The sequence below is a fragment of the Bacillus rossius genome, chromosome 15 (assembly GCF_032445375.1).
Source record: "Bacillus rossius redtenbacheri isolate Brsri chromosome 15, Brsri_v3, whole genome shotgun sequence".
Lineage (NCBI taxonomy): Eukaryota > Metazoa > Arthropoda > Insecta > Phasmatodea > Bacillidae > Bacillus > Bacillus rossius.
This window is the reverse complement of record NC_086342.1, coordinates 10,799,832-10,821,735: the sequence shown is the minus strand read 5'-3', so window position 1 is coordinate 10,821,735 and position 21,904 is coordinate 10,799,832. Positions and strand designations below refer to the sequence as shown.

The 21,904-nt window shown below is 36.8% G+C and overlaps 1 protein-coding gene across 1 annotated transcript in view; it reads right to left on the bottom strand.

Annotated features, from left to right (window-relative positions):
* Positions 1 to 21,904, bottom strand: part of LOC134539632 (KH domain-containing, RNA-binding, signal transduction-associated protein 1-like) — a 144,206-nt gene that overhangs the window by 66,801 nt on the left and 55,501 nt on the right. Inside the window, exon 2 of the mRNA XM_063381818.1 lies at positions 4,148 to 4,296. Coding sequence (XP_063237888.1) covers positions 4,148 to 4,296 — 149 coding nt within the window. The remainder of the gene's footprint in view (positions 1 to 4,147; positions 4,297 to 21,904) is intronic.

The window sequence follows — 21,904 nt, the reverse complement described above, 5'->3', positions numbered from 1 at the left end:
GATGTTCACGAAAGCAATACATAAGTATGGATCATGGGGTGTACGCCTAACTTTGAGAGATTTTTTGAGATTTCCAAAGTTGGCAGCACGCGTGTTTTTGCGCATTTCCGTTCCAATCGACTTCCGTTCCATTCACGAAATTTCCCCCGCAAAATGCCGTGTGCCGAGAGCTGAGATGTTTGCTCGCCAAAATTTTGGTCCAGAAGCTGCGCTTAATTTCAACGATCGGAAGCGCGCGGTCGGGCGGAAATATTCATCTGTTGACTCCGGAAGAAAACCGCGAATAACAGAGGGAATAACTCGGCGAGTTTCAACCCCTCCAACCACCCCTCCTCCAGCCAAATTCACCTCACCAACCCTCTTTCTATTCCTTTTACAACCACTTCCTTCATCGGACCTCCTACTTCGCGCCCTCTTCGCTACCACATTCCAGTCGTTCCGCAAATTGTTATAGCCAACACCCCTTTTCCCTTCTCCTAAACTCGCCAACCTTTTCCTTCCACACTCCCGAAGCAGTCAATTTAAGAGCCTCAATTCCCCCCCCCCCCCCCCCAGGGTCAAAAATGTGCTCGAGTGTCTATATTCGACTTTCTTAGTCCTTCTCGCAATATGCAGGGACGTGTTTCTTTTTTTTTTCCACGAAAATATTTCTGGACTAGCTGATAATTAAAAAAAAAATATTATTTATATTTTAAAAAAATTTAAATAACACGTTTTTGAAAAAGGGAGTTAAAAAAAAGTATAAAATAATTTATCCTAGCCGCATACAGTATTCACAAATTCACTAACTGTTTCACCCGGTGTTGCCCGGGGCTAAACACATCATAATATAAGGAACATCACTACCGAGTTTCAAGTCTGAAGGGCATACACTTGAAAAACTGGTAATTTTGTTCTAGGGTCCCAATGATTGCGTAATCTCGGTGCATCAACGCTACGCATCAGCAAAACCTGGACGCCAATCTTCAGCTTCATATTGTGGGAAGGCAGGTAACCCCTAGGCAAGACGTGTTGGAGGCACAAAACGATAGCGCATTACAAATTCACGTCAATGCCATCTATTGATAAAGTTCTAAACTAAACTGAACTGTTATTAGAGCCTTTAATTTTCAACCAAAAAATTCAGAAAATAATCCAAAATATATATATATAGGTATAAATTGCTTAATTCAAAATTTTAAGTTGCCTAATCGATTACGATCCTCAGTTTTGATCCCGGAGGAGGAGTAAAAATGTTATTTATTAATAATAATTTTAAAAAAAATCTGAATCACAATTAAATTTAAATTTAAAAAAAAAAATGCTTAAGTCACACCCGCCATCTGGGATTCTGGAAGGCTGCACTTTTCTTTACAGTCCATCTTGAAATTCCGCAATTTTAATGCTAGAAAATCGGGAGAAATTTTCAAGTTCATAAAAAAATTTTAATAAAACAATTTTAGTTTTATATTTTTAAAATGTCCTCGGTTCGAAACCATCGAGGTCAATCGATGAAAAATGGCGACGGATATTTCCTCAACTGAAGCCACCGACAGACTGACCCCTCACCACTAATGCCAAGGCAGATATTACGTAAGCCAGTATGACGTCATGGCGGCTATTTTGTTTTCGTCTGCTGGAGGCCGCCGCCGACATATTGTTTTCCTTTGCCAGAGTGCGCTGCCACCCATAATAGTTTTATTTTTCCTCACGAGAGTGCAGGAATCATTTATTACAGTGGCGTTTGCCAGCTTGTCATTTGGGCGCCATCTTGAAATGCTCTAATTATTAAGCTATAAATTCGGGAAAGAAAATTTTCAAAATTCAATAAATAATCACTTGTTAAAATAATTATTGATTCGATTGATCTTGTTACAACAAAGATCATTCTCAAGTAACCCACTTATTTTTTCATATACACAATAGTGGTAGGGGCATATATATATAATAGGGCATCTGGCGCCCGGATTCTGGCTGTGGAGCGTAGCGCCGACCGCCATCTTGGATGGTGACGTCACGGGTGGACATCTTGGATGCCCTTGACCTTTAACCTTCACCTTGACCCCGCTGGCCATCTCAGATCCGCATGATAAACACAAATTTCCAAGATAGCGGTCATATCGGCTTACTTGCTGCTGGTATATAAGGAACTTGAGCCGCTTTTAGGATTTGGAACATATTGATTAAATAAGTATTTTTTGTCTAAAATATTTTTTTTGCATTATAAAGTATCTAACAAAAAAATGGATATCGATCGAATCAATCAGTAAATGAATGATTGTTTTTTTATTATGAATTTTGAGTTTTTTCCCTAATTATAGCTAAATAACACCAAATTTCAAATATGGCATCCAAATTCAAGATGGCGAGTGCCACAGTAATAATAAATCATTACTGCACTCTAGTGAGTAAAAATTAACCTTAAATTTGACTCGCCCTGGCTATGACAATAATTTTTTTAAAAAAATCTGACCCGGAGAGAAGTTGATATGTGGCGGGTAACTAATGATCATGAGGCATCGACTTGAAAATGCACAGATTTATGGAGTCTAACCTGGAATCGAAAAAAAGCGAGAATTTAGAAGGTATCTAACTATGAATCCATGCCCAAATGTAATTAATAGTGACCGTAAAAATTCGCGAATTCATTTCGCGACAGACTAAAATTCAAATACTTATTCATTCGTGCAAAGTCTGCAGTTGGATCACGGTTTATCCAGACGTCTCAATTCCAACGAGAGGTTTTTAACCAAGAAATATCATATCAAATACAAATTACTTAAGACGTATTACAAATCAGCAGCTAATCAACGGGTCACTTTTGTCCTAGTACACTGTATTTTTTTTTGTAAATGGAACGGAAATATTCATTTAAAATTTACAGATGTTTGTATATTTGTAAATTTACATGAAAACAGCTGTATCACCACAAAATAGTGTTCGCAGTAATACTGGGTTTCGGAATCTTACTCAGGCATTTAGGCTTTGTTTTGCCCCAGTACCTAGTTAAAAGTTACTTGTAAACACACTAAACAAATGTTTGTACTTTTACAAGGATAGTCCTTGGAAACCCTGTTGCCAACAATATCACTTGTAAAATTGCAAGACATGGCTTTATACTATATGCAATTTAACAAAGATCTGCCTTGAGATCTGCCTTGCAGTTTTACAAGTGATATCATTGGCAGCTGCGTTTCCAAGGATTTTTCCTTGGAAAAATTACAACAAATTTTTTCAGTGAACTGTTCCCTGATTAGCTTTCCAGTAATAACTACGCTCATTAATAAGCATAAGGACAAAAATTAAGTTCAATTTTTACATTCGATTTGAATTACACAGAAATCAATTAAAATATAAAATTATGCGTACATTTTCGTAATAAATAATCAGTATTAGCTCTAAAACTTATTTCATGTATTAGAAACTATATAACCACGTAAAGAAAAAAAAATGTTTGTGCGTGTAGAGGAGTGTAGCGTTTGTCCTTAGAGATAACTGAACATTGCGAATTTATTTGACGTGATTTCGGGTGAAACCATTGAAAAGCTTTAATTCAGGATGGACGGATCGCGGATTGAACCGGTGGTGACTTTATGTAAGCTTTTGGACATACGCCATTGCTAAGCACATGTATGTCTGTAGAAGAAAACTACAAAAAACCCAAAAGACAAAACACAAATTAAGCAAAAAATTGCTGCTATCAACAGGATATAAACACCACATGATATTCCATAACAAGGATATGGTCAACAAACACCACATAATATTCCATAACAAGGATATGGTCAACAAACACCACATAATATTCCATAACAAGGATATGGTCAACAAACACCACATAATATTCCATAACAAGGATATGGTCAAAAAACATTGTTTCTTGACCATATCCTTGTTATGGAATATTATGTGGTGATTATATCCTGTTGACAACAGCAATCTTTTGCTGAATTTGTGTTTTTTGTCTTTTGAGTTTTTTGTAGTTTTCTTCTACAGACAAACGTGTGCTTAGCAATGGCGTATGTCCAAAAGCTTACATCAAGTCATGCACTCCCATTGCACAAATCTTTCAAAGATAATATCGAACCGGTGGTCTTCCCGGAAGGCGCGCCAAAGACATCACCACGGTCCTCCTCTTAGAGGTTTCAGTTGTTCTCGGCCATCTCACCTTGGGGTGCTCCTTCACCGGCACCAGCACCCGTATCGTCACTTTGATTGGCTTCTCCTTGATGATGTCGGCGAAGCGCCTCTCCTCATTGGCCGACCGTCCGCAGCCCGCGCTGGACGGCTTGCCCCCATTTTGTATCCTCTCCAGTTCTGCAAACACACACAAAATAAAAATTGCTAATTAATATCCACCATATTTTATTCAAAAAAAACTATTTGCACAAAATAAATCTTTCCAATCAGACATTAACTTCGAAGGCACTTTTTTAAAAAAAAAAAATCAAAACTTTATAGTAGGTAAAAGACACGAAAATCACTAAAGTAGCGAAAACGTAAACGTACTGTATTTGGATTATAGTCTATCGCGAAATGATACTGCGTATTTTACCGGTCGTTAGTAACAAAAAAATTTAGAGTAATTTTTTTAAAAAACCTCTTATGCAGAATCGTGCAAGTACATCTAATTTTTTTGTAAATTTTAACAAAACTACCAATGGCATAAAATTTTGACAAATTTAAAATTAAAAAAAAAAACCTCTGCAATCGGTGTGATAGAAATACAATTGCTGGTCAATTTGATCAAAATAGCACCTTTTTTTTTTAAGAATTGAGGCTCATTGACTTTCAAACGGTGCAATGCGTCAAAGACTAAAGTTTCGCGTTCCCACGTACAGGTTATTTTCAACTGCGGGATTCGTAAGAATTTCCTTTAGCTGGACGGTTGAGTATTTTTCATTTCAGGAATAAATCGCGCGGAGAATTGCCTAGTCGTTCGGAGTCTGTCTCCTCCTGATCCCTTTCCAAGTAATTCAATTTCCTGTTTCACCTTATGTGAACCTCTTGTCTTTCTCTCTCTCTCTCTCTCTCTCTCTCTCTCTCTCTCTCTCTCTCTCTATGAATTCAATCGCCTGAAGCTGTATTTTATTTGTTCGGTTTTATTGCAGTACGGATGACGGTTCAAAGTGATGGCATGTTTTCATGGGAAGAGTCAGAAGTCTTTTAACATGTCACAATCAAAATTTTTCTGAAAAGTTTCAATGCGACTATATTGTTAAAAAAATTACCTTAAAATTACTCAGAACACTGGTTACAAAACTATCCTGTAGATCTTCGTAAATTTACCGTTATCTTCCTAAATTTGCTGGTACTAAGTTTAAAGGACTTTGAACATGAACCCACCAAAATAATTTTGGTACACTAGCAAAACATTAAAAAAAAAAACGTGTTAAGACTCCCGCAAAAACACTCTTATTTCTTCTTCAAGTGTGTTCGCCCTAAAAACAGAACTTGTAAGTTGATATATTACGTAGTTTCTATGAATAACCAGTTAAATAAAATAACGAAGAAATCTCAGTTTATTTTAGATGGGTTCTTTGTTTTGAAGTCCGTAAATTTACTGTTATTTCTAATAGTGTATCCACGAATACTAATGTCGAGTGTTTTGTAAAAATTTTACCAGCATCTACTAGCTGTTTTCATAGACTTTTTATTTTTGTTCATGTTTAATTTTACATGGGAGTTTTCCTATAAGTTCCGAATAGTATAAGCTAGTCAGTTGGGTCTTTGTTTATAAACTACTTTCCATGTAATCTGAACATTGTGATCACAAGATGTGACAATTATTGCTGCAAACAACTGAAAAATGTTCAATCTTAACATAGACTACAATACTATGTCCCATCTGAAAACATTTAACAAGTTGTTTTATATTTATATCTAAACGCTCTGTTGAGTGAAATAAAATATTTATCTGGAATATAATGTAAGCTCTTAAAAATATAACATTCTTATACAAAAATTGAGTAAACATACTTGTTTATTTATGACTAAAAGTATCATTCACCATTAAAAAAAAATTATCTGTGAAATTACAAATATTTTAGAACCAATGGGGTTAGGAGAAGGATCTACACTAAATTATTCATAACTCCTTGTGTTCAAAATTATGTAGCGGATTTTTTAGACGTAATAAAATACCTCAAAAAATTTATATAAATACATACAGGACTTCATTATCCACTTTAACGCAGAAGCAAAGATCAAAAGTTACTTTTTAAGAGTCAAAATATGTTTGAATTATTTATACTTTCATCACAAACCAACTTCCAAGTATTTAACATTTTTTTTAAATAATAAGGTAATTAGTCCTACGCCTGCAACTGGCTTTTTAAGTACGGTTTCTGAGATTGAACGCACCTCGCCAATCAACTCGGAGAGAGTTTTACGAATATTCGCTAAGATAGACGAAGTTTGTTTATACGTTCTGTTATGGTCATTGCTATCATTTTTTTTTTAATTCATTACGATAGCTCTCTTGAATCTTATGTTCTGTATAAAACATCCTCAACTAGTATTTACTAAATATTATTTAATAGGGGTGGGGGTGGGGAGTTCGTAGAACTGATCGCTAGTGTGAACGTTTACATCTTGGAAACTAAGTTCGGTAAATGTCTGGTGAGAAAATTTGTGAGCCAGCCAAAAATCCAAGAGAAGCTATCGGAATTAAACTACAGACAAAGAAATCGTTTGATTGACAACAGTGATGAGAAAAAAATACTCGTCGTATGCGGCCGAGCTTTAAAAAAAACTGAGAGCTAGTCTTTCAGTACTCGCCAGTGATGTGATAACATCTTAAGTCGGTAACGACCAAGTTCTCGTGGTTTCGTGATGTTCGTGTTGCAAATAAACTTGTAAATACGAAACTGGGAAAAGAAATTTAAAGTATGATTCTTTAAAAAATATTGCCTAGCGTGATAAATGTACAAAGACCAACAAAAACCTCGCTTTTCAAATACGTATCAAAATTTCTAGATGCAAATCGCACGCTTAACATAATTTCTGTACCAGCTGCTAGAAATCGCTACCTGAATTGTAATCGCTGCTTGCCACCATCATACGCAGATGACAACACAAAACAAACGAAATTTTTAACTAAGTTATTAGAATCTTAGCCCATAAAAGCGAAAAAAAAACTTGAAACAATTCTAAACCGTGGCTTAGGGCCTGATTTATGACACTGAATTTTATTAAAATACTGTCCAACTTCTTGAAATTTATCAAACAGTCAATACTTAAAATTTTTGGCTCAGGTGATATGTTATAAGTGTATGGAATTACTAAAATATTGACCTGAAACATTTTAAAAAACATATTGTAACACTAAGTATGTGTTTGCATAAATTTGTTTTGCTTAAACAACTGAAATCAGTCTGTAAGTAATAACTAAAGGCAAACTTTAACCTCATAAACCTTATTCAACATTAATATATAATTACATTTAACTAGCTAATGCCCGGCATTCGTTCCAATGCCTCATTGATTTTTTTGTCATTTGTTTGAAGTAGGTACGCATATACAAAGCATCTCTATACCTCTATCTAATTATCTATTCCTCTAGCAATCTCTCTATGCATATCTCTATACATCTATAAATGTATGTCTCTCTTTTTTATATCTCTTTCTCTTTCCATAAATCTCTAACACTCTCCTCTATACACCTATATATATACCTATATATACCTATATAGAGACCGGAAAAATTCACGGGTTCTCAGGATTGACTCCAATATCCTCTACACTCTCGGGCAAATGCCAACTATACACTGGCTGCTGACTTGTGAGTCGTCTCGACTGGGTGGCCTGTGATTAGACACTTCTATTAGTGAGGGTCTCTAATTGACCCTCAGTCCTCCAGATTAACAGTGAACCGATGGCAGAAAGCAGCACTAAGGTATAATTATTTGAATTTTAGCATAACACGAAATGAACCCGCGAATTTTTCAGGTCTCTATCTATATAAATGTAGGTATATATAAACACGTACCTAGATGTTATTTTTTTTTTTTAAAAAAAAAAGGAGAAAAAATTGTTTCATGTGACGAGACTCGAACCACGTTCTTTGAGGTTAACAAGCGCGCGCTCTGCCGCTGAGAGATCTCGCAGAGCATCGCTTCGGCTTGCCCCGCTGAACCGAAGTGCTCCAGATGCGAGAAACGCGCCGCATGGAGCCTTTCTTTTAACAACTCCCCAGCCTGCGCCAGCTCCCGAACGGATGCCAGAGATGCCAACACAAAACCTCCCTGACTTCATAATTCCCTTGGCCTACGTGCACAGAGAAATTTACGTCTTTCGCTTCCCCGGGACAAAAAAAAAAAAAAAAAACAGTATATTCGCCAGAGATGTGTAACATCTGATCTCGGTAACGAGAAAATATCACACGTGCTCTCGTGTTGTAAACATGCTCTTGTAACACGAAAACTCTGGCGGAGGATTCTTTGAAATTATGCCGAGGGTGATAAATATACGTTTTTTTTTTTTTTTTAAACAATATATCTTGCCGCGGATCACACATACTTTCCGCACCGACCGCTAGAATTCGCTGCAAGAGCAGCTACGTCAATTGTTGAATCATTTGATCAGCAACTGAAATTTTAAATTGTAGAATGGAACGGTTCCGATGAAAGCGAAAAAAGGCTCAACCCCTGATTTTCGACAAGAAATTTTATTAAAGTACTGCCCACCTGTTAAAATTCACTAAACGTATAAAGTTTCTCTCTGTCTTGGAAAACTTTGGTTCGCTCCATCCACCAAAGATGGCAACACCGTTGGTGTTACACATTTATGTTCCTTGACATCCCGTCGTATTCATGAAAGTTACTCCCGCCAAATGCCGTTACCAACAGCTAGGAAGTTACACATCATGCAGTCGCTTCAAACAATACGAATTCTACAAGAAGAGATCTACAAAATAATCGTTAGAACGTCCCTGGTATTTGTGTGACGAGTTATTTGACTCGTGCTTGGAGGAATACAAATTAATTAAATAACCCCTGGGCAAACATCTGACGGGATCGTGTGTGATCAGGAGAGAAGGTGAAATTTTGCAGCAGCCAATGATCACGTTACATCGACTTGATTACACGCATGTTTGTATATTACCCCCAAAAAAAACGCTAATTTTTTTGACGTGATAACGTCTTATAAATCGATGAACGCCGGTTGCACGCACGAAAAATTGTCACGTTCCGCCTGAGCCGAGCGTGCAAGAACCGGCCAACCACCGTGCAAGATAATCTTCTATAACATCAAACAGGTTAAGGCGGGCTTGTAAACTAATTGTTCGTGATTATAATTAAACAAATTATTTAAATTATTTTTTCAAAAACTGTAAATAATATTTTTTAAAAAAAGTATGCAATTTTTCATCAATGTTTTCTTATGACGTTATCACGTAAAATTATCGTCCGTTAACCAACTTTACAGACAACCCCCTTTTTTAATGGAACAGATATATTGATTTAAAATTACAGATATTTGTAAATTTTGACATAAGTTATTTTAAAGCCCTTTCCGAATAGCTTTCCAGCATTAACTGCGCACATAATGAACATTGTACAACAAAATAAGGACAAATGGTTGAATATTCGATTAACTTCTCCGTGACATAATATTTTTTCGCTTGATCGAAACATCAATGAAAATATAAAAATAAGCATAATTTTCCATAATAAATACTCAGTATTATCTTGAAAAATGTATTTCATATATTCAAAAATAACCATAGGTATGTGTTGTACAAATGTACTATGTATTTCTTGTAGTATTAAAAACTATGGCATGGCAACAGTTTTCCAAAGAAATATTTTGTAAAAGTAGAAAAGACTTTTTTTCTGTGTAGAAAATAATATCTATCACTCACGAAATTCAACCACACATCACTTAAAGCAAACACGGAAAAAAAATTTTAGTTGACTTTTTTATTTTCTGACATAAAATAAATTTAGCGACGTTTTCAGATTTATGTACATAACGATATAGATTAAATGGGCATTTTGCTATAAAAATTTTAGACCACCCATGACCCGCGAGCCATTTCTGCATGTCAATGGTTTAGTAATGCCTCGACATACTAGTGGTAAGTCCTTAACTTCTGGTTTATTAAGTTAAAATTAAAATTAATAACAATGGACCGGAAAAATTCGTGGATTTATCTATTCAAATAATTTTACCATTCTGCAGTTTATCTGAAGGACTCTAAGCCAATAAAAATCCCTCAAAAAAGTAGTATCAAAATCAAAAGTTTCCCAGTTAACAGGTGTCGATCTGTCAGTAGCCTAACACAGGTGTATTTTTCCCGAGTGCATACAGGATCTTGGAGTCTATCCTAGAAGTAATATTGAAACCACGAATTTTTCCATTCCTAAGAGTAACACATTATTGTGAAATTTACAAATTGTAAACAACGCTTTTCAAATTTAAAGTAGGATAGCGCTGAAATTTTAATGACATAATGTACAGTTTTTTGAGCTTATATTCTATCACAAAACTCAATATATTTGTAAACAGAAGGCGGCGGTTTTTTTTTCCGTCGAGGATTTAAATCGCTTGGTTTTGAACTTCTCCGTTCGGCCCTGATATATAATTCAAACGTTGGCTACACCTGTACTAAAAGAGCGGTACTTTACTCGCTGCCCGCGTATACATTGCAGCAGAAGTTATCTCAAACGCCCGTAAGTCTGTAATAAACGCAAGGGACATCGTCCTGCCTTCTCAGAACGTAATAGTTTATGGGTACGCGTGAAGTCTTGATGGCGGCTTCGAACGTGGATGGCGTTATGCTGTGGGAGAGAGAGAGAAAAGGGGGGGGGGGTGTAGGCAAAATACAGGCATATAAACTCGCGAGAGAGAAAGAGAGAGAGAGAAGTACAGGATATAAAACCGTCGGGCGGCACGTTTTGCGAAAGCGAAAGGGTGATGTTTTTGGAAGTGGAGGGGAGGGTGTTGAGGAGAAACTAAGAGAGCCGCCTGCTGTATCGATCCCGGTGGGGCATACCTGCAGCGAGACCTGGTTATTCGCTGTACCAGGTGAGTCAAAAAGGTGATCACGGCACGCATGTTACTCCCCGTTCGGGAAACATCGGTATACGTTTAGGGGCGAGATACCAACACTGTTTGAGGTGGTGTCTGACATGCCTTGACGTTTTTTTTTCTCGTCATTACTATTTGTTACGAGAGATTTCGATAAATTTAACTTTAATTTGTAGTTCTGTTACAAATATTTTTAACCTATGTTTTTCATAAGTGTTAAATATTATTTTAAAAAGGCGCGCAAGTGTTGTCATTGTTATCGTCTTTACAGCAATTATATCACAGTTAGTAAATATCTGTTGAAATATTTGTGGCAGATCAACAAAAGCAAGAGGGTCATAGAGTTAAATTTACTTTTAATTAGCTAATAAAAAATTATTTAATAAACTAATAAAAATCCCGGCAATGCGAGTTCAACCTTCCCGACTTCATCACTCTCTTCGACCGCTTGCATAGCGCAATTTACGTCTTTCGCTTCCCTGGAAATACCCGAAGATTAAAAAAAAAAAAAAGCAGCACTCGCCAGAGATATGTAACATGTAACCTCGGTAACGAGCAAATACGTGTGTTCTCAAGTTGCATATAACTTGTACGAAACTCGGTCACAAAATTCAACGTAGAATACTTTTAAAAAAATGCCGAGCGTGATAAATATAAGTACGACATTTGTGTTTTCAACAGCATTTCTTGACGCGTATCACACGTAGTTTCCGCACCCGCCGGTAGTATTCGTTGCGGGCGCAGCTACGACAGTTATTGAATCATTCCATTTGCAGAGCGAAATTTTTAACTTTATAGTGAAACGGCTCCGATAAAAGCGGAAAAACACTTGAAAAAAATACAAAACCTAGGTTTTTTGGACGTGGTTTTGGACGAGGAATTTTTACTGAAATACTGTCCGTCCTGTTGAAATTCAATAAACAGTTAATACATATTATAAAATTTCATTTTTTTTTGCAAACTTTGGTTCGCGTCATCCGCCACAGATGGCAGCACCCTGGTTGTTACACATTTCCGTTCCTTGCTTGAATTACGTTAAATTCACGAAACTTCTCCTACCAAAAAGCCGTATACCGAGATCTAAGATGTTACAAATAAAAAATTAATTATAATTGCCAAGAAAATTTTTTAAGCTGAGGTGAACGCAATAATCGGCCTGGGAACAATTATAGCTAGAGACCTGAAAAATTCGCGAGTTCAATGAACTTCAGGATAGACTCCAATATCCTCTACACACTCGGGCAAATGCCACCTGTTCATTGGCTGCTGACTTGTGAGTCGTCTCGACTGGGTAACCTGTGATTCGACACTTCTATGAGTGAGGGTCTCTAATTGGCCCCCAGTCCTCCAGATTAACAGTGAACCAATGGCAGAAGCCGCACTAAGGTATAATTATTTGAATTTTAGCATAACACGAAATGAACCCGCGAATTTTTCGGGTCTCTAATTATAGTTAAATCGATACTGGGTTGTACGGGGGGGGGGGGGGGGAGGGGATAATTTGAACACATACCAAGCACATGGTTTCGCGTTGTGCCAGCAACACTTCCGAAATGGCCCGGCGTGCCTATGACGTAAATGACGGTTCGTGATGCAGGGTTCGCTGAGGGGGGGGGGGGGGGAAGGGAAGAAGCCTCTTCCTATTGAATTCCACGTCGCAGCGAAAAAATAAAACTTTCTTGTGCGGGAGAAGGTACGGTAAGGAGGTCGGAGGGGAGAAAAAAATTCGCAGGCAAACGAGGCCAATATTCGTGGATTGGGGGAGGGGGGGGGGAAGTTCGCGACGCGGAAACGAGAAGAGAGGAACAGCGAGTTCTGTCTGAGGAAGAGCCGTCGAGGCTGGGCGCACACGGAATCAGACAAGACATGCTACGCGACAGCTTAACACCGTTATTTCCGTCGCATCATTTCCTTCCCGCTCTCTTGTAATACAATATTGTTGCCGTGATACTCCTTCAAAGACGGATTTTATGAAATAGGTCTGTCCTTTACCGAACATACTGATCGATCTGCTTCCAGCTTCATACTAATAAAAAAATCAATTTGAAATACTTTAACAAAGTATGCGTATCAGCTCGACATTACATATTTTTAAGAATCCTACGTTTAATTTCGTGTCCAAGTTTCTTAAATATAAGTGTATTTGCAACATGAGAACATATGAATTTGATGATATACTTAACTGGCGAGTACTGAAAATATTTTGTCAAGGTTGACTTGATTTCAGCTTATCAAGTTTGCATACTTTTGAAATTAATTTAATAAGTGGGCCCCATGTTTTCAACCTTCAGGGTAAAATAACTAATTACTTGATGTCAGCCGTTTCAAATGTCGTAGTTGTTGCCCGAGACTACAAATTTCGACTCCCAAACGTTTCCCAAGATACTTGCTATACCTATGCCCTTCCAAGTTTAAAAATCGAAATAAATCGCTATACTGCGAATTGCAGCTAAAAACAATGAAAAACTTCATTTTATAGTGTCGGCTATGAGCTCACTACGGCATGCCTTTGTAGATAGTTTGTTTATATATACGCCTGCTCGCGCATGCGCAGAAAACTGCAGACGCCAGACAGTCTGATCGCGACTGTTTTGTATCGTCGTGCCGAGTCTGATCTTGTGTGCATTGCTGGTATGTGAATACACGGAAGTCAACTGCTACCAGACAAAAACATTGCGTCATGTCGTGTCGAGACGGGAGACCTAAGATGCACATAAAGTTCTGCCATTCACGATTACACGCGAACAATTCACCTTCGGCCAACTTCGGGATTTGTTTTATTTTTGCGCAGGAAAAAATGAATTCAAATATTAAAAGTGGTCGATTAGGTTAGCTACATTAAAAAACTTTGAAACACTATGGACGGTTAGTTAGGTTAGTATAAATACATTAAAATGAACAGAGAAATATAAATATATATATATATATATAAACCCGAGGTTGGCCGAAGGTGAATTGTTCGGGTGTAATCGGGAATGGCAGAACTTTATGTGCATCTTAGGCTTCCCTGTCGAGATCTACTCTGTGTGTACCCGGCCTGAGTTGCGAACTGTGAATAATAAATAAATAAATATCAGTTCCGGACGGAGGTGTGTGAGAGAGAGGGAAAAAAATTAGACGGGAACATCGAGTGTTGAGGTGAGGAAAACAAGTGACGGAGGGAAATTTCGGCGGGAAGGAAACTTGTAAAAGGAAGGGGGAGGGGGGAATAGCGCAGTAAAGGCGCGGGTTGTTTTTTTGGAACAGGAACTCTTCCGCCGGTAGGAGCAGTTGTAAGGAACAAAACTCGATGAATCGAGGGAAGGGAATGAAGTGAGAAGGTTAGGAAATATTGGACGGTCGGAATAACAGGGGCAAATGATAAATAAAATAAAAAGTCCCTCGTGAAATGTTTCCCGCGAACGAGTGAAGACGAAGGAAAGAGTGACACTCCGATGGATGGAAACCAGCACGACAGTGATAAGATGCCCGGTCGAGAGAAAAAAAAAAGTTGGAGGAAGAAGAAGAAGAAATCTTATTTCCCCAGGTAAACAATCCTTAAGACGCCGAGTTTGCCGGGAAAACAACTCTGCATTTCCAATTACGGAACGAGGATAATCAAATAAAGGCGGAGAGGAAGATTATAGTCTGCATCGTTGTTGACACATATTGTGACTCCCAGTTCTGAAAAAGAAAAAAAGAAATGCCGCAGTAGAAACACGAACGGAAGAGCATCTGACATTCTCCGTCGACGAGATTCCTTCTGAAAAAGCAATTCCACACAGTGTCCATTGTCATGTTGTCACTTAAAAATGTCCCAAATTGAATAAAAATTTCGTCATGAACATTTAGTTTGCACAACGTCCAAAGTTTGAAGCTCTTATTAATCTCGAACAACAAACACTACGTTCATCGAGTTTTGGAGTTTTGATGAGTAAGTAATTGGTAGGAAAAAAGTTATCTCTATTTGATTAGTTGAAACAGAATATAAGTTATTTTGACATGACACTAGTTGGTCTTTAAAAAACTTAAAATCTTAAAATTAAATTAAACAAGAACACTTGCTCAACCGCCATATAATATATTTATCTGAACAAGATATTAAGGCAGCTGTAAAATGGTGGAGGTGACGGGGGTTATTTGAGAAGTTAGAGGAAACGGTTTGATTAAAAGTGAAAATTTGTACTGATTAAATAATTTACTTTATATTTGTGCATTACGGTATTATTATAGCAGCTTAGATAGATCGGGTGTGTATAAAGTTGTGTGAAATTGTTTTTTGTCCATAACATAGGGTCATATTTAGGCTGTTTTAGAGACAAATAATTAATCCGTAGAATAAGAACAATGTTTTTTTTTTTTTTACTGTTAGTGAAGCTGTTCGAAACTTTTGGGGTACGAATAAGCTACGAAGTAAAAAAGAAAGGACCTAATAAAGTTTCCTAGCAGACAGATTTTTTTTTACTATACAGTTTATTTTATTTTGGTAAATATGTAAAGGGCATTAAATATTTTCTCTAGAGTGTTTGATTTTATATTTCAAAGAAATTTTTAACAATTCACTGTTTTTCATGCGCTTGTAAACAGATTATATCGCACCAGATAACATTATGGCAGAAATCTCTTCGACGTTTCATCGTTGGGTTATTCTGTTTGCCGTTGTGCACCGTAAATTTTCTTTGTACATGGAACAGAAATATTCGTATGAATATAGATATTTGTTAATTTTTACATTTACATGAAAATAACTGTATCAATACAAAATAGTGTTACCATTTATGTTTTGTGTTGCTCCAGTACCTCCAATATTTAAAAGTTATTTGTAAACCCTTGTTTGAATAGTTTTCCAGTATTAACTGCGCATATTAAGCACGGTAAAACAAAATAAAGCCAAATTGTTGAATAGGTCATCGATTATCTTTTCCATGGTTTAAAACAATTCCCGAATATACACATCAATCTAAATATATATAACTCAAAGGTGACTGACTGACATAGTGATCTATCAACGCACAGCCCAAACCACTGGACGGATCGGGATGAAATTTGGCATGCAGGTAGATGTTATGACGTAGGCATCCGCTAAGAAAGGATTTTGATTAATTCTACCCCCAAGAGGATAAAATACCACTCACTGGCTCAAACATCATGAGATCTCTAAAACTATACACCCGATTGACTTGAAATTTAACATAGTTACTCATTTTGTGATGTAGACGCTCACTAAGAACGGATTCTGCGGAAATCCGATCCCAAGGGGAGTTTCGGGGGCGTAATATATCAAAATTTGAATTTTTTTGGTAGGAAATCACTATGGCAACGGCTGTTGCTTTGTTGATGCTTCATTCGTCTCTATGGCAACGACTATTTCATTTTTAGTGCAGTCCTCATCACCGTTGAAATTTTGGCGGGTACTTTAAACTTCACAGTAATGTACCTTATGTTACGCAGGATGACATTTTCCGAAAATTAGATCCCATGGGTGGTTAAAACCACGCAACAGTGGGTACTTTGTCTGCATAAGAACAGTATTTTGCATTATTTATGCCTTCTGCGTCTCCATGGCAACGGGCATCGCGCGGCAGTGGCGTACCCACAAGGAGGGGCATGTATAATGAGCGGCGCAAGAGTGATCTGCCTGTAGACTGCCGTAGCGAAGTACGGGTACATCAGTTGTACGTTGCGTGCACGAGTCGGGAAACCATCGGTGCTATTCATTTTCTCTCCGGTACATTATACAGCATTGTAATAAATTTTCACTCAATTTTTTTTATTTACCATTACTATAAATGGGAGATGTGGCTTAATTTTTTCCATTAGTATAACCGTGAGAAGCCGGGTCGGGCAGCTAGTTGGAGTATAAAATTATTAGCCAATTTTTGTAAGAAATACTCAGTTATACATCGATAAACCGTATTTCAGATGTGCAAGAATAACCAAAGCTATGTGGTGTACAAAGTTATAATAACTTTCTTTTTGTACTAGTATTAGTTAATATGAACTTTCTCAATCTTTATTTATCTGTGTGTTGTGTTGTTTTGTGTTTTGTCGTAAAGTTATTTATATGTATCAGTGTATGTCTTGTGTTAATGTATTTTTGGTTGTGCTTATATGGTACCTATTTTTGATGTATGTGTCATAATACGTTTATAAGGCACGAAAAACTGAATTTCAATTTGATCTGACCGTTTTAAAGAAGCAGAATAATATGCTACGCATAGTAATATTTTTTATTTCCTAATAGAAAAAATACTTAAATTTCAGCAGAGTTTATTTTTAAAAGACTGTAAGCCTGTGCAAAGCCCACCAATATTCCATGTACGAACCTATGTGCCAATAAACTACACTACACAAAAATATGTCCTTCGAATTTCAGCATCTTAAAAACACATTTTGCAGAATTTAAATAATTTAATATGGTCACTAAAAATCTTAATTTCTGAGTGTTTTGTGTTCTGTCACCCTAAAAATTAAAACATTACATAAGAAAACCCTTGAATATTTGCGTTGGATTTGCACTCATTAAATAATGATCTAAAATTGATTCAAGTATCCCAGTGTGCAAAAATGTAACATCTATGAAACATTACGATTTTACGAGTAAGGCCGTGTTCTTCATTCCGTAGAATGTATAAGAAATTTTGGCAGAATACTCCTTCGTGCATGGAAAACTACCATATGTATCTTTTTTTTAATCGTAATAAGAATACAGTGCTTATCCCTAAAAACCATTTTTAGAAACTTTTCTTTCTTCTCGTCCTCCGCTATCTGGACATTATTTGTAATTGCAACTCTCACCGTCAGAAGCGCTATCTTTAAGCTTTAAAGTTAACCTGATAAACAGCTAGAGGGTTGACAGCGCTACCTACCGAGTATTGTATTCCCTACTTCGAGAGCAATGCCGTTGTACTCTTTCCATAGAATGTATACGAAGATATGGCAGAATTCCGTCTTTTCCTTTGAACGTTTGGCAGTTTTCTATATGGTACTTTTTCGGAGATGCCAGGCGGAATACTGTCATTATGGTAGTAACTAACTAGTATTACATTTAAAGACCGGCAAAATTCGCTGGTTCCTTTAGTGAAATGCCAAAATTCAAATAATTATAAATGTGTGATACTTGAGCTATTTGGTTCACTGTTAATCGTGAATACTCTTGACCAATGTGACCTTTGCCCGAGTATGTATAATCGTGGATTCTATCCTGGGGATCATTGAACCTACGAATTTTTCCAGTCCGGATTTATGATGGCTTTTGTAAGTTTTGTAATGTGTGAGCTCTGCCTTAAAAATGTCAAAATTTTTCAAAACCAGACGGTAAAAGGTTGTTATGTCGTAAAAAAAAAAAAGATGTTTTAACTAATATGACGTGTGTCTGTTGCTACGTCTCCCCCTTAGCCCCATAGCGGGTAAAAAAAACTCAGTTCCTGTCTCGTTTACTCAAACGCTTCCCGACAACTCTGATTGGTCCCAGAACACGACAGACTGAGGGGGAAAGACAGCCGAGAGTCATGATTCCGTCAAGCAGTCACGAATATACTTTCCCAACGTGCACGCAGAAATTCTACTTTCTCCCACCGTCGTAACACAACCTTTTATTTATATTTATAGCACTGAAAAAATGTATACGTCAAACTAAATTTTCAGTTTTCAGTAACATAAAACTTTTGCAGTGCCTCATTATTAGGGACACCTGTATTTCGCGAATACATTTCGTGTCAAGGTATTTCACAAAATACTGTAACTTTTCTCGTGTGGTTATTGGCTGAGGTCGTTGAGAGGTGTCGTCCCGCTCTTTACGGGGCCAATGAGAATGTGGTCACCGTACTGCTGCACCCTCACAATTTTGCCATGACTCTTAGAAAAAGCTACAGTGTTTTGTGAAATACCTTGACATGAAATGAAATAGCGAAATACAGGTGTCCCTACTATTTATTAAATAACTTGGTTTTGCAAAATAGTGTATTCAGTAGTTTTGAAAATTTTCATTTTGTTGCAGTTTTTGTATGTGTGCACGGGGGGGGGGGAGGGGAGGTATTAAGTGTTTGGGGTGGAAGGGGGGGGTTGTTAAAGGTGTACGGGAAGGGAGGGGGAAGCGTTAGTGCCCAGGTCTACAGCTCAAGATTATTGGAGTACGTTACCTTCGGCCGGTGAACATCGTCGGCATCTTGCCAGCGTCTTGTTCGAGAGTTTAGTCACGTGGGTTCTCCCCCCCCCCCCCATCCCACCCCCTAAACACCCCACGCCCGGCCGATTAGACCTGGCCCCTTCCGCCCCTTTACCATCCCAACCCCCCCACCCTCCAATTACATTAACTCGGCCCTTTGTGTGTTCGCCAGTCCTCAACCGACAGGAACATATTTTAGGACAAGAGGGGAAATAAAATGCTGTCCCTAATGCGGAAAATGACGTCACAGTCCGGGCGTTTAAGCCGGCTTTGCGCATTAAATCCCTTATTTATTTATTTTGAAAATTATTCTTTAGCATGTAGATGTTTCACTTGACACAATTTTCACGAATGATATTAACTGGCGGTCAGTTGTAAGTAATTATATTTTAAATTTTTATGTCGTTCACATTTAACCAGCTTTTATTTTACTAATGCGACCACTGTATTTTCATTGTTGAATTGAAACAGGAATTTTAGCTAACACAAATGGTTCAGAAAAAAATATCGTAATGCTGCAAATCACCAACAGACACTGTCACACACATAATACAATTGGGTCTGCATCAAAAAATAACTTTAATGATAGACATTCTGTTTAGCAAACATTCTGGGAAAATACAATTCCACCTGCAAAATAAACACTAAGGCAACGTTTATTTGTTACATTTAGGCAAAAACGTTCTGTAACTCTATCAGTGCCAGGATTTATATCACAGTGAAAAAATGACTGGCACAAACCATTTAACCTTTATTTTTCTATCTTTTTGTTTGCCATGATTTTACGAGGTAAAAGATGCTAAAATATTTCTTTTCACTAGCTTCACTGTCAGCCAAGTTAACAAAAAAGCATATAATTTTTGAGAATAAATCAACTTCGCAACAATTAATGACATCAACTTTTCCTTTTCTATTTTTACCTCCAAATACACATTTGACCAACCAAAACATTAACAACAGTAACTTTGTCCACGGATACCATGTTGAATTTAAGGACTGTAAAAATCAATAGTGCACTAATCCTTTGATTCACATTTGAAGGCTTTTTTTAAATATGAAGCGAGGTACAAAGATATATAATTCTTAAATAGTAATCTATAACGTGAGAACCATTGCTACAGGTCAATACACAGAAAGATAACTTTTGTACTTTTACAAAACTTTTTTTTTGGAAACCAGTTGCTAAGTTAAAGTTTGTAATACTACAAGAAATATATGGTAACTTCGTACAACACATGGCTATGGTTATTTATGCGTATATAAAAATCGTTTTTCAAGATAACACCGAGTAGGTACTTCTTACAAAAATTGGCGCATAATTTTATATTTTAAAGGATGTTTCATGCATGCATATTTTTTTCTAACCATGAAACATAAATTCGAATTTTCTGTAATGGGACTTTATTTTGTTTAATTATGTTTATTAATGTGTGTAATTATTAAATAAAAGTTATTTAGGGAATGATTTACAAATAAATTTACTGAGACTTCACAAACCATTAATGCCGGGGTAACAATCTAAACCAAGTATAATTGTGAACACTATTATATAAAATACAAATTTCTAAATTTATGTAATTTTACACGAATATTTCTGTCTCATTTACCTTGAGACAAAAAGAATCCGCAAAATTTCCGTGGCTCTTCACTGTAAATTATGTTTTTTTTTTTTTTGTAAATGGAAATGTAAAATTATAGATATTTTTCCATTTGCACATACACACGAAAAAAAAAACCTGTATCACTACAAAATAGGGTTCACAGAAATACTGGGTTCGAATTCTCACCCGGGCATTTATGCTTTGTGTTGTCCTAGCACCTCCAATAGTTAAAAGTTATTTGCAACCCGTTCCCTGAATAGCTTTCCAGTATCAACTTTGCACATTTATAAGAATAACAAAATAAAATTAAATACTATTATTGAATATTCATTTTTATTTTTCCAAAATGTTTAAACAATTTTGCTTGAATGTAACGTGAAAAAAACATCCACGGTCATGTGTCGTACGAAAATAACAATATATTTCTTGCGTGTAGTATTTCAAATTATTTCTTGGCAACTGGTTTGCAAATAAATCTATCGTAAAAGTAACGGGGGGGGGGGGGGGGGGAGAGAGAATATTTCAAAGCAGTCATGAGGACTGCCGACAGAAGTGAAAACCGTTTCACAATTTTTACGGAAAAAAATATTATCACACAACAAATTTGTCCTATCACGTTAGTAAAATAACTCCTAAATTACTATAAAATACGAATTGCATATTAATTGTAGGTATTAAAAAAATATGTTCCTAATTTTTTAGGTTATATTGCCACAAAGACTCCGTTTTCTTCGTTATTCATACTATATATCTATATGAGAATATTAAAATATTTTATACTCTCTTTTCACTGCACAGTAATCGTATACTTAATATTTCAAAGCGCAATAAGTTCTACTAATAGGAACAGATATAGTGTTATCGTTAACACGTCACGTGACCATGTCGATGACGACTTGACATGAATTCAAACCTTCCCATAGAAATTTTCACTTCAAAAAAAATGTATGTGTGTGATCGTTATAGAAAAGTGAAGTTTCACTGCGGACGCGCGTGGCGAGACACGGGCGCGCGCTTCTGCCGAGTTCTCGTGCGAGTCATTGGAGTGTGTTTCGCGAGGGGAACTGCTCGTGTGGGAGTTGTCCGGGGACAAGAATGCTGACGGACACAGCAGTCGCCATTGGCGGGCTGTCGGGACTACCGA